Raw genomic sequence first — 14,394 nt, 5'->3', positions numbered from 1 at the left:
AGTTGGCAGGCAAAGCCATCATAGAAGCCTTTCCTGTGCCAGCTGCCCCCTCCCAGCCGTTCCCTCCCCTCCCCTGCTGACTGGCTCCCTGGAGCCGCTGCTCTCAGGCCCAGCCAGAAGCAGCTCTTGCCCCCCCAGGCTCCTTGCCTGAGCTCCCCAGCATGGGCAGCTGGTCTGGGGGAAGTGGGTGTGTGATCTGGGGGAAGGAGTTGGTTAGCAAGACTAAGGCAGGCCCCTGCTTGGTCAGGTGCACACAAAGAAGGCGAGGGCAGGGGTTGCAGGTTTGAGAATTCAGAAAGTGAACTGGAAATCACTCAGTGCAGGAGGGGCCGTGAAGAAACATTTGGGAACAGAAGCAAAACAAGGGGGGGGGGGGAGGGTGTTTCAAAGCAGCGACTAGTTCAAGGTGCCTCCCAAATTCCACTTACAGGTGGCTAATCAATAGGCCTCAGAAAGGGTTGATCTGCATCGTCAAAAGGTGTGTGTGATTAAGGAGAGGAAGTGAGGTTCAGTGGCTCTTTTAGAGAACGTGATTGAAAAAAGTGCTAAGAATTAAGGCAAATGTTTGCACAAGCTGGCTTGAAACTTGCTAAAAAGTTGAAAAAAGGAAAAGAAAACTCCAAGTCTCAATTTTGCAGGATACCAACCAAACCAAGCCGTCATCGCTCTAATCCAAAATAAAATCCCGTAGATTTTAGTTCCACGTTTAGTATGTCTTCAGTTCACTGAAACAACAAAACATGTAGGTGGAAAGACAAAATCTGGTCAAAGGAAGCACTTTTGAGGCAATCTTGATCCATATTAACCTCTTCTGTGAAAAGATGGCCCTTTCCTTGCTCCCTGTAAGCTGCAAGGATCCAGGATTGGAACGTGAAGCCAGTCTCCAGCTGCCTTTGGCCTGGGAAGGGGCCTGGATGCCACCAGAGCAGCGGTTGTGCCACTTGCCGGAGGAGGGAGGGGGGTACCAGAGGGTGAATTGGGGAGGCCTTCCCAGGCTCTGACTCCAGATGCAGAGGGACGCAGCAACTTTAGCAGCCTCAAGACTGGGGCCGCCCTGCTTCAACGGTCTTTGGCACTAAGCTCACCACCCATGTGCCAGCTGCCACCCACGGCCTCCTACTGCCATGGTCGGCAAGAGGCTCCAGGCTGGAGTTCCCCAAGGCTGGTGGGGTGTGGGGTGTGCAGATGAGACCACCCAAGTGCCCCAATGGGCAAAATCCAGGCCAAGAGGGAGGTGCCAACCTTGGAATCAGGGCAGCCTCGAGTGCTCCTGCTGGCTGCCTTATAAGCCGGATCCAAGGCAGGTCCTGGAAGGAAAGGAGGTGCGACTCCGCTTTCTCCAGCGGGAGTCCAGGCCCCCGAGACGTCGGCTTCCACAAGCGAAGGCTGTGCCGGGGGGACCCTGTGACGCAACGGGGCCCCTCCCCGAGAGATTCCTGGGAGGATTGGTCCTTGCTGGGTTAGGACATCCGGCAGAGTTTGCCACGGCGGTGAGAGGGAGGGAGGGCAGGGGAGGGAGCCTGCCTGGGAAGCATTCCCACAGCTGCCGGAACCGTCCCTGCGGTCCATCTTGGTGCAGCAAAAGAGGAGAGGGAGAAAAGGCCTGCGGTTGCAGCTGCTTTCTGTCCAGGCCGAGGCCGAGGGCAGGGGATCAGGGTGGGTTGCGAGGCTGAGGTTCCCCCCCCCCCCCGAGGAGAGCGATTGCCTTCCCTGTGGTGGGCCTTTAACATTCAACCCCCAGGCAGGCCAGAAGGAGGGGGGGGTGGACGCGTTTTGGCAAAAGAACGAACTTCACTTCCAGGTCTTTCCGCTGAGAAGGAAGCTTTGGCTGCAAAATGCGAGGATCTCTCTTCCCCCTCAGCTGCAGAAACATAGCAATTTCAGCCACCCTTTAATTCGTGCTGCTTTGATCCTCCAAGTGAGCCGAGGCCAGAGCTGTTCCACGCGACTTGCAAGAGCTGAGAAGTTAATTTTGGACAGCGGCCCCACAGCCAACCTCCTCCTCCTCCTCCTCCTCCTCCTGCGGTTCTACAGCCTCGGATTTCAAGAGAAGTCAGTTGGTCAGGACTTGACACGCTGGCCTCACGGAGGCAGAAATAAATAGGTGTTTCCTGGAGACCCCCCCAGCCTGCCTTCCTGGGCATCGCCAGGCCTCCAAGGTGGGGGTGGCAGCCGGGCGCCTGGCCTCTGATCGCGGTCTGGGTGGGGCGGGGGCCGCAGGGAGGCTGTGCCTCAGGCCTAGTTCTGGTGCCTTTTCATGTGCAGAGCCAGGTGGTCCGAGCGAGAGAAGCAGCGTCCGCAGGCCAGGCACTTGAAGGGCTTGGCTCCGGTGTGCTTGCGGTAGTGTCGGGTGAGCTCATCTGAGCGGGCAAAGCGCCAGTCGCAGCCGTCCCAGGTGCAGCGGTAGGGCTTCTCACCTGGAACCAAAGGAAACGGGAGCCTGTCACACACCGGGGAAGGCTGATCGCTGCCCACCCTGCTTCCCCGGACGGCCTGGGCGGGCACTGCACCCCCTCACCCTGCAGGGCTCCACGGCCAAGGGAAGAGGCTTAGCGGCTCCCTTGTCCCAGGCAACAGGGCGCATTTGGCAGCCACCAAGGGTGAGCGACTCCCACATGTGAGCGAGGGGTATTTTCTTATTGAACCCTGGGGTGGAAGGAGGCCTCCTGGAGAACCAGACTCTGCTGTTTACACCCACTTGCAAATTGCCCCACGTTTCTTGCGTCATTTCAGAGGGAAAGCTGGACCTCTGCCTGCTCGTAGCCCAGACTGTGCTGGTGAGGGGAGGAGCGGGGACAGGAGGGACCCTATTCAGTGGGATGCCATTGGCTGTGCTCTATTCCCCCGCTGAAGGGGGCTCCCCAGAGGTCTCCCCGCTGCCCCACCCTCTTCCTCAGAGCAGCCCTGGACCGAAGGGGATTAGTGAAGTCCTGAAACCGCCCTGTCTGGGTTCAAGGCCTTCACCGCCGTGCGTGGCAGCATCCTGCATGTTCTGCTTTGAAGGCCATGCCCCCATCTTGGCAGGCAGGTGCCACCCTTTGGCTCCTGAATTTAGCCAGGGTGGGGTGGGGGGCAAGGGAGAAGCTTCCCTGGGCAGGGCTCGTGCTAACCGCATCATCGGCAGGCTGTTTTCCAGGCTTTGTGACTCAAGGCCATTGTCCCAGGGAAGTCACCCTCTGCCTCACACAATACCCGAGTGAGCTCCCGGGACCGGAACCAAAGGCTTGCTATTGTCCCACAGCAGCTCCTTACCGGGGCAGCTGGCAGGGCAGCCACAAATAATGGGCCCTGGAGAGGGGGGGCAGCCGAGGGCGGATGCCGTCTCCCAGGCCTGAGGGAGCAAGAAAGACCCCCTGCGGTTGCGGGCAGTGAGGATTCCTTAGCCCCCCGGGTCTTCTGCCCTGCCATAAGGTCTCCATCTCGTGTGGGGTGGGGTGGGGGAGCTGCAGCCTGCCCCCGGGGCTCTCTTGGGACCTTCCTGGGCCTTTCTCTCCCCCTTCCTCCAAGACAAACTGGGACAGAGCTCAGCCCTTCCAGGGGGCGGCTGAGCTCCTCCTCCAGAGACAGGGAGGCCGAGAAGGGGCTTTGCCAGCAGCCCCCATGCCTCCCTCTTGGGTGGCCTTCAGCTGCTTGGCCTCGTGGCAACCCCCTGGGCCTGCTCAGCTGCGGAAGGTCTTCAGGGTGAACTGCAGGGCCTTTTGGGACCACTCTCTGCTGGCTTTTCAACCTTATGACTCGGAGGGGAAGAGGAAGGCCTTCCGGGATCTCCCTTCAACCCCCAAATGGGGCTCAGGCTCTGGGGCTGGGAGGGAAGGACTGGGTGCTCTGGATTTGCCTTTCCTGGACACCTCTCGCCCATCTCTGACATCCGAGCCCACGCTGCCTGGTGCCCGGCTCTGCCCTTTGCGGCAGGTTTTTCCAAGGCTGCCCATTTTCAGAACAGCAGCAGCTTTTGGGAAAGGAAACGCCCTGCCCGCCAAACCAGCATTCTCCATTTGACGACTCAAAAGACGAGAAAAGATCAGCCTCTCCCCACGTCAACCTACCAGTGTGAGTCCTCTGGTGAGCCTTCAAGTGAGAACTTTTGGTGTAAACCTTGGTGCACCCTGGGGGAAAAAGAAAAACAGAAGAAGAATCAGTCCCTGGGCCCAGGGGGGCTGCTGGCACGGGGCCAAGGTGGGAGAAACCGGAAGGTGAATGGATGGCCGGGCTGGGAGCTCCCCCCCCCCGCCCTTCTTCCTCCTGGCTAAAGGTGTCATTGGGGTGCCGGCAGTGGGGGCTTTGTCTGAGAATACCAGGAGGCCCCTCCCTCCTTTGCATGAAAACCCTCCTGCTGTGCAGCTTGGTCAGCATTTCTTTTGCTTTAGTGTGGGGGAGCCTGCATTTGCCCCACCGCCCCACCTGGCCCCCTAAAATCTCACCCCTACAAGAACTGCATTCCAGGTTGAGGGACACAACATTTATGTTGTGCGTGGGGATGGGGTGGGGGGTGGGGGGTCTAGCCAGACTGAAAGAGTGCCAGTCCCCTACCAGGATAGCCGCAATGGTGGATCCTCCTCTTCTCCAGTTCTGGATTGTTCCTCCGGTTGTACTTGGGGGTCGGCAGGACGAGGTGTCCCTGCGTGATGCGCTTGAGGGCGCTGGAGGCGATGGGTCCGGGGGGGGACAGTTTCAGTCCAAACGTGGCCTCGTAGGGGGGTGGGGGCGAAGTGGCGTTGATGGGCTCAGGCTGGTTCTCGGGGCTGCCGGGCTGTGAGTTGGGGGGCGAAGGGGGCAGGCTCACTGCTGGCACGGGGTAGAACTCCTCCAGCACACTGAAGCCACTGAGGCCTTGGGGGGCCGCTGGGAAGGACTTCAGCTGCCCTGCTGGCCGCAGGGGCCGGGCGAGGGGCCTGGAGTCCAGCATGGAGCTGCCACTAGGCATGGCCACCCCGGGGAGGCTGCCGGCGGCTGTGGGGCCACAGGGCGAGGGGGACGAGGGCCCATCTCCCCCGAGAGCTGGTAGAGCAGGCCTGGCTGCGGGCTGAGGCAATGCGGGGGCTCGGGGCAGGGCAGCTCTTGCTTGACAAAGATGCTGCTGGCGGCCACGGACTGCGGCACGCTAAAAACGCTGGTGAAGTCCGGCAGGGTCTGGATCGGCCCACTGCTGGCAGGGCAGGGCTGGGCAAAACAGGGGCCGGGCTCCATTTTGATCTGGGGAAAGGGCACGGGGCCCTTAGCTGGCCGGTAGATCCCCGTGCGCAAGTGTGTGGTGTCCGGAAGGATCACGTTGATGTTGACGCTGTAGGGTGCCGACAGAGGCTTTTCAGTGGAGAAATACTCGTCCACCACAGAGGCGCTTTCCCGGCGATACTTCTTGTCTGTTGCCATCGGTGCAGGGGGCATTTGGCCAGAGAGGTACTTGTCCATCTCGGTCCGTGCCTGAAGAGGAAGGAACAGTGAGGAGGGAAAGGCCCGAGGTCTCCGTGGGCTGGCATCCCCCCACCCAGGTCAGGTGCCTGATGGCCGCCCCCATCCCGTTGCGGTTCACTCCTGCTGTTAATGGCTGCTGCTCCTGAGCAGGCCAGCCACTCCCAGGCTCCCCCCTGCACTTAAAGCCTTCCTCCCCCACGGACAACGTTGGCCATCAGGTCCCTGCAGAGAAGACCCCCATCCAGCTTCAAGGAAGCATCTTGGAGGCCCCCAACCCCCAATTTGGAGCCCGGGCAGCCTCCCAATAGACGGCTGCCTCCCTAGCTTGTGGCTGCCCTCCCTCTCCTTCCCCGCCTGCCAGCTCAGGAAAGACAGTTAAGTTCGGCGAGTGGAAGACAGGTGTGCTGGTGCGATGTCTGCCTCTGTTGCCAGCTTCCTCCCCTCTGGCCTCCCTTGGAACAGCCTCTCCAGTGGCAGCTCCCTTCCAGGCAGTTATTTTTCAGTCAGGAGCAAACACCCGCGGGGCACTGCCAGGAAACTACCCAGAGGCCTGAATGCCAAACACACCTGGATGAAGGCATGGCTCGCTTGCTCCGAGAGCGAGGGCTCAGCTGCCGCCACCTCCAGACACCCCTAGCGCAAGGGGAGCTGGGGGCACCCGGGGGAGGCTGCCACCCGCTCTGGTTCTGCACTCTCTCTCTCTCTCCCATCAGCCACGTCCGGCCACGGAGGAGGTGGCCTGTGCCTGAGCCTTCCTGGCTAGACTGGGGCCCTGCAAGCCCCACGCGCTCCTTGGGAGGGCGAGTCCGAAGAATCTCCTGGGTTCGGCCGGAAAGGCTCCTTTCACCTTCTGCTGGTCAGCAGGAGGAAACGGCGCCTGTTTCCCAAAGGAAGCCCGGCTCCTTGTCCTGATCTCCATGAGGGACATTTGGCTTTCATTCTTCCGTCTGGGTTGATGTATGCTTAATATATGCTTTCTATTCACTTTCTTTAAAAAAAAAAAACAATTGTCCTACAAACCTTCCTAAATAGTTACAGGTGGCTACCACAGCACTTTTAGGAAAAATGTTACACTTAGAAAAAGCAAAGCGAAGTAAAAAAACAAAAAGGAAACTAGCTCAAGCTCTACCCCCCACCAAAAAAAGCAGGAAAACAACCCATTAAACAGAAACAACATGGCTATCTTTAAAAGAAACCCATTGACAAAAACCAAACTCCGCGGTTGTTCCCTAGGGCCAGACTATCTCTGTGCAAAGACATCCCCACCCATTTTTCGGCCGTTAAGCTGAAGCAGAAGACACAGGAACAGGTGGCCTCCCCTCCCTTTCGGGGAAGCAAAGCGGTTCAGGCCCTGCAGACGGTGCTGTGGGGCTCCGTGGGGAGACTGCCGTGTTGCTGCTGAGGGGGTTTCTCACTTTGCACCCAGCACCCTCCCTGGCCAAACATTCCTGGCGATTATCCCACAGACTAGGGGATCATCTCGGCCTTTGATCCCCTGATTGCGGCCAGGCCCAGCAGATACGGGCAGACGGAGCAAGGTACGGCTCCCAGAGGCAGGAAAGGGAGAACCTCCTCCCCTCTGCAAAAGTGGCCTTTCAGTCTCCAAAATGGCAATTAAACAGATTTGGAGGAAAAGCCCAAGTAAAAAAACCCTCCCTCCCTCGGTCTGCATTCCTTCAAAAGAGGCTGGATTTCAATCGAAAGCACTTCTACTTTTGTTTGGCCCAGAGCCAGCCTTTATTGTCTCTCTAGTAAAAAATTGACCAGAGTCAATAGCTGCTTCTCTGATCCGTCAGTCTTGGTATTGACCTCAGAGGCAGGCTGGGCGGGGGGGGGGGGCGGCTCTGGCCATCTCTCGCCTGGCACTCTCCTGGGTGCAGTCTGGGGCAGGCAAGAGGGGTGCCCATCCTGGCCGTCTCACCATGTCCGGCAGCCTTCTGCTTGTTTCGGAGGAGGAAACCGTTTGCTCTGCCCCCCCCCCCCCATGCATTTCACAGACCGATCAGGAAATAAGCCCCCATAATAGACTGGGGCGGGGGCAGGGAGACAATTGATCCAAGTCACAGCAAATCTTGTGCCAGGCTGTGTGATGACGCCAGCGGGTGCTCGGAAGAAGTGCCACTCCTTTGGAGCTGGGCCTGGCAGTGTCACTCCAGGCTGGGGCACAACCTGGCAGCTGGCCAGAAACCAGGCCCGGGGGGGTATGGATGCCATGAGCCACACAATCAGCCCTCCCCAAATCCAGGTGGAGCCCTCCCCTGGGGAAGCCGATGGCTGAGGTCCATGGGGTTAGGTCTGGCTCCTCCGGGGAAGGTGACACAGATCAGAGGAAGCCAGCCCTCCCCCACCCCCGTTGCAAGTGGCGGCACGTCCCCCAGCCCACTTCACAGGCAGAACCTCCCTGGAACCCCCCCCCACCCACCCCAAGACATCATGCCCACGGGGTCTGCAAAGGACCCAGGAAGCAGGCCCCGAAGGGCTGTGCATTGGGGTGGGTGGGGGGGTGGAAGGGCTGGCTGGCATTGGCTGAATCGCTTCCTACAAGGAAGCACAGTTGCCTCCTTGGCTTGCGTGGCATTTCAGTCAGCAGCCCAAATGGCCCTGGATTTATCATTGTATTAGATTACCTGAATTTTACAGCGGAACTTTTCATAACCTTTGGCAATCTAGAATACGAGCTCTTATCCTGTCTTATCTGATGGTCTTTCTTCTTGTGATCAACAATCCGAAAAACACCTCATTGTTTTGATCTCACGTCTACATTTTTGATGGGCCTTTTCTGGTCAGAGAAATATAAGTTGCCCTGCGTAGGGAAAGCCAAGTAAGGGAGATTTCGCAGTTACCATAAATTTGGAAGCTTGGGGAGCAAATTCCTAGTCTCTGACAATGCCTCCTGTGGGCCCCCACCCCCCCTCTTGCTCTCTACCTGTTGGTTAACTGTGTGTCTACCTGGTCAACTCAGCCTTGCAGCAAAACGTGGCAGACGGCTGGAGCTCAAGATCCCGAGAACCTTAATAATCTTGTGGGATACCATATTATGTGTAGAATTACAAGGGTATACAGTATATCTACTAGGTCTAGGTAAGAAAATAGACTTCTTCTGCTATGGGCCACATTTGTTTTGAATATAATATTTCTTCAGAAGAGCTGTTTCAATGGGCCAATGAGTCATGAGATGGCTTCGTGGTGACCCAATTCTGAAACTTTGTTTACTGAGGCCCGCAGTTTGCTCGCATGATTTCCCATGGCTGGAAGCCCTAGACGGCTGTCTCCACCGACCGTGCAGGAGCCGGTCTTGGGTGCTTCTTCGGGAGTGGAGTGTGTGCTTGCTGGCAGGAGGGACAAGCCAGGAGTTGAGAGAGGCTCTTGCAGTCTCCTATGGAAATGCTGGTCAGGCATCCAGTCATCCAGGCTGCAGTTACAGACGGAGAGCAGATTCTGCCCAGAGTGTCTTGTGAACCTCCCTGCGCCTGGAATGGCGGAAGCATGTGCAGCTCCGGAGCAGCCCTTCCCTCAGAGCCCCCTCAGCCCGGCAGTCCTTGGGGAAAGGCAGCCGAGGCAGGTGTCTTTGCAGGCCTGGACTGAGCACAGAATGCCAACTCCAGCTTGCTTGGTGAGCCATGATTCTAGTTGCCTGATTTGCCTTACAAAAGAGAAGAGTGAACTGAACCAAGGGAGGGAGAGGAAGCGGGGGGAGCATCTGCCCTTCAGAAATGGGAAGTTGAACTGAGGCTGGAAATAGGTTTGTTCGTCCTGAGCTTTGATGACCTTTGTGAGGGAAAATGCAGCCGCCAACCTCACTCTCGCCTTGTTTGGCAAGTAAAACAAAGTCTTCGGTTCACGGATCAAAAGAGTTGAGCCAAATCTCCACGCTGAAAGAGGCTCCAGATTATGCATTCCAGGAAACCCCAGGGAGAAAGGAGGCGGAGGGAGCCAACCCTAACCATTCTGTTGGTAGAGCACCCAACGGGCCTGGGGGAGCCCTTGTACTGCCCCCCCACACCTCCTCTTTCAGGAATAAAGAGTATGGGTCCAATGGGAAGTGTCCTTTGAATGGCGGCTCAGTGGGCCGCCTGGGATATTACAGCACTGATGAGACAGAAGCCATACAGTTTGGCGTGATGCCAACCTGTCGCCTTCAAGGGTCTCACATTCTCAGGGCTGCCTCCTGCCAAGGGGGCCCCTCTGCGGCATCTCCTCGGCCCTTTCGACCGTTGTCTTCTCTGCCAACAAGATGGCGCCAGGAAGCCTTTTGCACTTGAGGTTAATCATTACCTCGCTTGTTGGACTGATTGAGCAAGACAAAATGGAGGGAGGATTGGCACAAAATAAAGAATTCTCCCAGGGTTGGGATTTCGTATCTCTGAGAGAGGCACTGCTCTGCAAATATCAAAGTGGGGGGCCGATTCTCTTGAAATCAACATTTCCTTTCGGTCTCACTGGAGGAAGGGGCCCGTTTCTGTTCTTTGCTGGGGCCGTTGGTTCCAAGAGGGAGGTTGGCTGACTCTCTCCCAGTGGTGCCCACGGAAGAGGCCTCCCTGGGGAGGGTGGCAGACCAGCCGCCTCTCCAGGTCAACAATTTAGGATGAGCGGCTGAGAAGCCGAATCTGCTCCCTGGATCAAGTCACAAAACCCGGGCGAATAAGCAGGTTCCACTTGATACAACAAGCTGACGGTATGTGGGGCAAGAGGGTTCCTCCCTCATAGAAGTGTGTCTAGACGGCTGGGGAAATCTTCCCACCATTGGGGTCACCTGCAGGTCACCAAGGCCCTGGCCTGAGCCCCAGAAGCCCCTCCTGAGGTCAGCTGAGTTCTGCTGAAGTCCTGCCCTGCCCTCCGTCATGCCAGCTGCTGCTGCTGCTGCGGACACTGCCTAGAGGCCCTAGACCAAGATGGGGCTGGCAGAGGGTCAGTCCTGGTGTACAAAGCCCGAGGAAAGCCCTCTCCCTCCCGTGAGGCCCCCTGGCTTTGGCCTGGCCTCCCCTGGCTTGCCGAGAGGGCCGGAGGAGAGCTTCCTTGCCCCCCCCCACCAAAACACCAGGCCACCAGTTCAGCAGTGGGGGGAGAGGCTTCCCCACGTGCCTAGCAACAGCACAGCAACCTTCTCCCTGCCTTTGGCCAGGCCCTGCAAAGCACCGGGCGGCCTGTGTGTTTCTCTCACATGTTGGAAGGAAGCGGGAAAGACCAGCATCTTCGGCCAGGTGGGAGAGTCCGCAAGGGTGTGCCAGGCGGGCTCTCTGCCTCCAGCCCTCGATTCAGCCCTGTCTCCTGGGGGGAGGGGCACGTGGGGGGGCTCACAGCCGGGAATCTCAAGGAGGATTCAATTCCCGTGATTTCCAAGGCGGCAGCAGCCCAGACAGCAAGAGCGAACGGCAGGTAAGCTCCCTGCAGGCACCTGGCTGGAGCACCCGGCTCTCTCCCGCTGAGGCCCCTGCCCTTCCCACCAGGGAAAACAACCCAAAGGGCCTCGGGGAGCCTCCCTGGCTGGGGAATGTTCCCATCATAAAAAGCAGAACCCCAGAAACTTTTTCCCAGGCGCAACAAAACAAGGCCAATTTCAGGTGCGTCTTTCTCAAAAGCTTTCATTTTCTCAGCTGTGTGTTTCCATCCAAGCTGATCTATTGCCCATTTGAACGCAAAAACTGGTTTATATTTCAGGCTGACTCCAGATTGTTGGTGACCCACAGTCATTTCCAACAGCCTAAAATCTCCAGCAACTTTTCTGCCTCATAGCCACCCCGAATCCGTAATTAGAGCGTAAAGAAGAATACGGTCAGTTTCGAAACTTTCTGATAATTGATCTCATCAACCTTTCGGATTAAATCAGCAACGTTTCAGAAGAATGCTTTTCTACAAATACAAAAGAATACATCTGATGCCCAGAAGTTCCACGCTTCTCTTACCTGGGCCAAGTCCGGTTGATTTTCCAAGATTCGTACGGGCGGTTTGATGTCTTCAAAGACGGCCATGTCGTCACTGCATTCCCTCGCCATCGCAACGGGCTTCAAGGGCGTAAAGGCTACGCTTTCCTCAGAGGTTGGGGAGCTTGCAACAAGCCCACTGCCGCTCATCCTGTTTGCGTGCCCCTCTCCCACCTGGCTGAGTTGCGAAACCCAAATCGGAGAGGAAAAACAAGTTTTTGGAAAGGCAACGATCAGGCGTTCCGAGGCATGCCTGCTGTTCCTGATCTTGAGGAATCCAGGTGCTCTGTAGCCTTAAGAATCCCAATCTGCCTCAGAAAATCTTCACCTGTCCTGCAGTGGGAGGTACTCCCACCTGGCAAAGGCTGCGGCAGGCCTCCCCAGCCAATTGGGGAGGAAGCGAGCACCACTCCAGCCAATGGCAGAGCCAACGGCCTCTTCCTTCAGGCAACACAAGACACAATGCCTAGTGGAGAGGAAGCGAGCCAGGCGGATGGCGGAGGTTGTGGCCCTCAGCCATGTTACACGGAGGGAAGTGGCCGAGGGGGGCCTGCCAGGAGCTTCCCAGGGAACAACTCAGTTGCAGCGGGCAAGATCTTTGCAAGCCGTCCTCGTCCTTGGCTTCTCTGGCCATCACCTGCCCGCCCAACTCCTCCCTGCCAGCTCTGGGTTGGGGTGAAGGGCCCCTGGGCCTCTCCAAGGTGCCCCCTCTGGTCTCTGTCCTCAGGCAAAAGGCCCAGTGCTAGAGAGCCCCAGGGCTGAGCCTCGGGTCCCCAGGGAACTGCCCCCGCGAGGAGGCCTCCTGTCCCTTGCAGGCAGATAGGCAGCCGGGGGAGGCCGTCCTTTGCCTTCCCCAAAATCGGAGCTCCCTCCCTGGCTCCCCTACCCCCAGTCCAATGGGCAAGACCAATTCGCCCTGCTTCCGGACCAAGAATGCCCGTTCTTGCTCTGCGAGAACCAGCCTGTGGCCCTTGGTGCCGCTGGCCCGGGACCTCCCCATGTCAGGGGCTGCAAAGCGGCGAGAGCTCCCTGGGCTCTGAAGGCTGCCCAGCAGCTAGGAAAAGAATTGCCGGATTCCAAAATTCACCGACCGAGTCCAGAAAAAGTCCCCGTTTCAAAATGAGAACAATTGCGGATTTCAGGGTTGCTGCAAGAGTTTAGCTCTTATCTAGCTGCTATTTTGCAGAAGGATAAAACTCATTGTATGGGCAAGGCCAGAGAAGAGAGGAATTGAAAACAGACATTTTATGATTAACGGGCCTGAAAGTGCAATTGGACCCCAAGAGGGTGGTGGGTTGTTTTTTTTTTTTTTCCTTTTGGGTGAAATCTGGGATTGGTTCCTAGACCTTGTGACTTACTTTAAATTCCTTGTCTGGGGTGGGGGAAGAATGCATATACATTTAGACATATATGTGAAACGGTTTGAAATCGTGAGGAGGAGCAACCACTTGCGGGAGGGTGGGGGGGTAGAGAATTTCAGACTGATAAAAGCGAGATGGGAGGATGAGGCTGGAAACCCTTCACAGACCTTCCTGATTTCTCAGTCAAACTGGATGAAGGCAGCAGACCGAGCTCTCCCTTCGGAAAAGGGGAAAAGGGTTAATCTGGATAAAGTCCCAAGGCCTCTGGACCAAACCCGTCCTCTCAGCAGTGGCTTGACGGTAGAGGAGGAGCAATCCTGCCCAAGGGGCTTCTCTGGGTGCCCTGGAGCCCTTCCGAGGAGAGAGAACGTTTCTTGGAAGAGCCCCCAACTCAGGCCTCCCTCAGCAAAGGCTCCCCATTGGGTGGCATGGAAAGCGCAAAGGCCTCTGGCAGCTCCCGAGGATTCCTGGCTCGGTTTGGCCTTTCCTTGCACCGCTGGGCCTTTGCCTCTCGCCTCCCAGGCTGCCTGGATGGTGGCAGGCCTCTTCAGCGGAGGAGGCTGGCTGGACCTTTGCGCCGTCTTGGACAAGAAGGAGGACAGGAGTCGGAGCAGAGAGCCGGGCGGGGCTCATACGGGGCTCAGGGGGGCTTTGTTTTCACCGGGGTCTAAATCAAGTGATCTGAACTTACTTCCAGTGCTGGTGGAAGTTGAGTTCAGACTTCACCCTTACAATTTTCCTACAGCGAATATCATGGATATTTGCAGCATTGACTCTGTGCATCCTAACTTGGACACCTCGTGTCTTTTCCATGTTTCCATCTCCCCTGCAGAGGATTTGCTGGCAATCTCCGGCAGGATCTCTTGGCCGTTACTGCCGTACCCCACATCTCTAGGTCTTCTCCCTCTGGGCCCGGGTCTGTGTCTCAGGAGGCCAATTTTATCTCCCTCAGATGGGGAGAGTTGGGCAGCTTCCACAGACACAATTGCCTACCAACGTTGCCAACAGAAACGGTCCAAGCAGAAGATAATGGCTTCACGTATGTGGCTCTTCCTGGCAGTCCAAGAAGGGAATTGCTGATAGGATCAAGGCCGTACCTTTGCGGGCAAGATAAGAGATTGACACATGGCTTTTATGGCTGAAATGAGGAGCTCCTTTTATCCCAGCAATCATTGACAGAGTCAGCAGGGGGCTGAGGGGAAGGGGCTGCACGTGGGCAGAGGGGCCAAGCCTGCGGACGGGTGGAAATTCCCATGGAGAACAGGAAAAGAGCCAACGGTGCCACTCGGGGGGTGGCTGCTTGCGCCCATCCCGGAGGAAGGCAGCTCTGCCGGGCCCTGCGAGGAGCCCAACGCTTGAGCAGCCCCCGGGGCCTGATGCTTTCTGCAAGGCTGGCATTGGCCCTGCATGGTGGCAACCCTCCCCCTTCTTTGCTCTGGGGAACGGGTGGCGTTTCCATGGGACAGACAACCAGGGTCAGGAGAGGAGCGTGAACAAGTGTGCTCGGTGAAAACACACACACACACACACACACACACACACACACACACGCTGGTCAAACCAGCCTGTGCACTCTGTGAGCCCACTGCCCCCACCCAAAGAAGACCCAGGAACCAGGTGCCTGTGAGCTGCAGACCAGGCTCTGGGTGGACGCAGGCGGGAGCCGGCCTTGCACTGCCCTCCCTTTCCCCGCTCCCACT

General features: G+C 57.5%; 1 protein-coding gene across 1 annotated transcript; it reads right to left on the bottom strand.

Moving 5' to 3' along the window:
• Positions 1-1,324: 1,324 nt before the first annotated feature.
• On the bottom strand, positions 1,325-12,325 carry LOC113446844 (Krueppel-like factor 5). Its single transcript, XM_026716673.2, is given in 5 exon segments — positions 1,325-2,417; positions 4,047-4,106; positions 4,531-4,983; positions 4,986-5,421; positions 11,316-12,325. Coding segments are annotated over 5 exon segments (1,296 nt in total). The 5' UTR covers positions 11,484-12,325; the 3' UTR covers positions 1,325-2,238.
• Between the last annotated feature and the right edge of the window lie 2,069 nt (positions 12,326-14,394).

Source organism: Pseudonaja textilis, chromosome 12 (assembly GCF_049901715.1).
Source record: "Pseudonaja textilis isolate UNSWEBS1 chromosome 12, rPseTex1.2, whole genome shotgun sequence".
NCBI lineage: Eukaryota > Metazoa > Chordata > Lepidosauria > Squamata > Elapidae > Pseudonaja > Pseudonaja textilis.
This window is presented reverse-complemented; position numbering and strand designations above follow the sequence as displayed.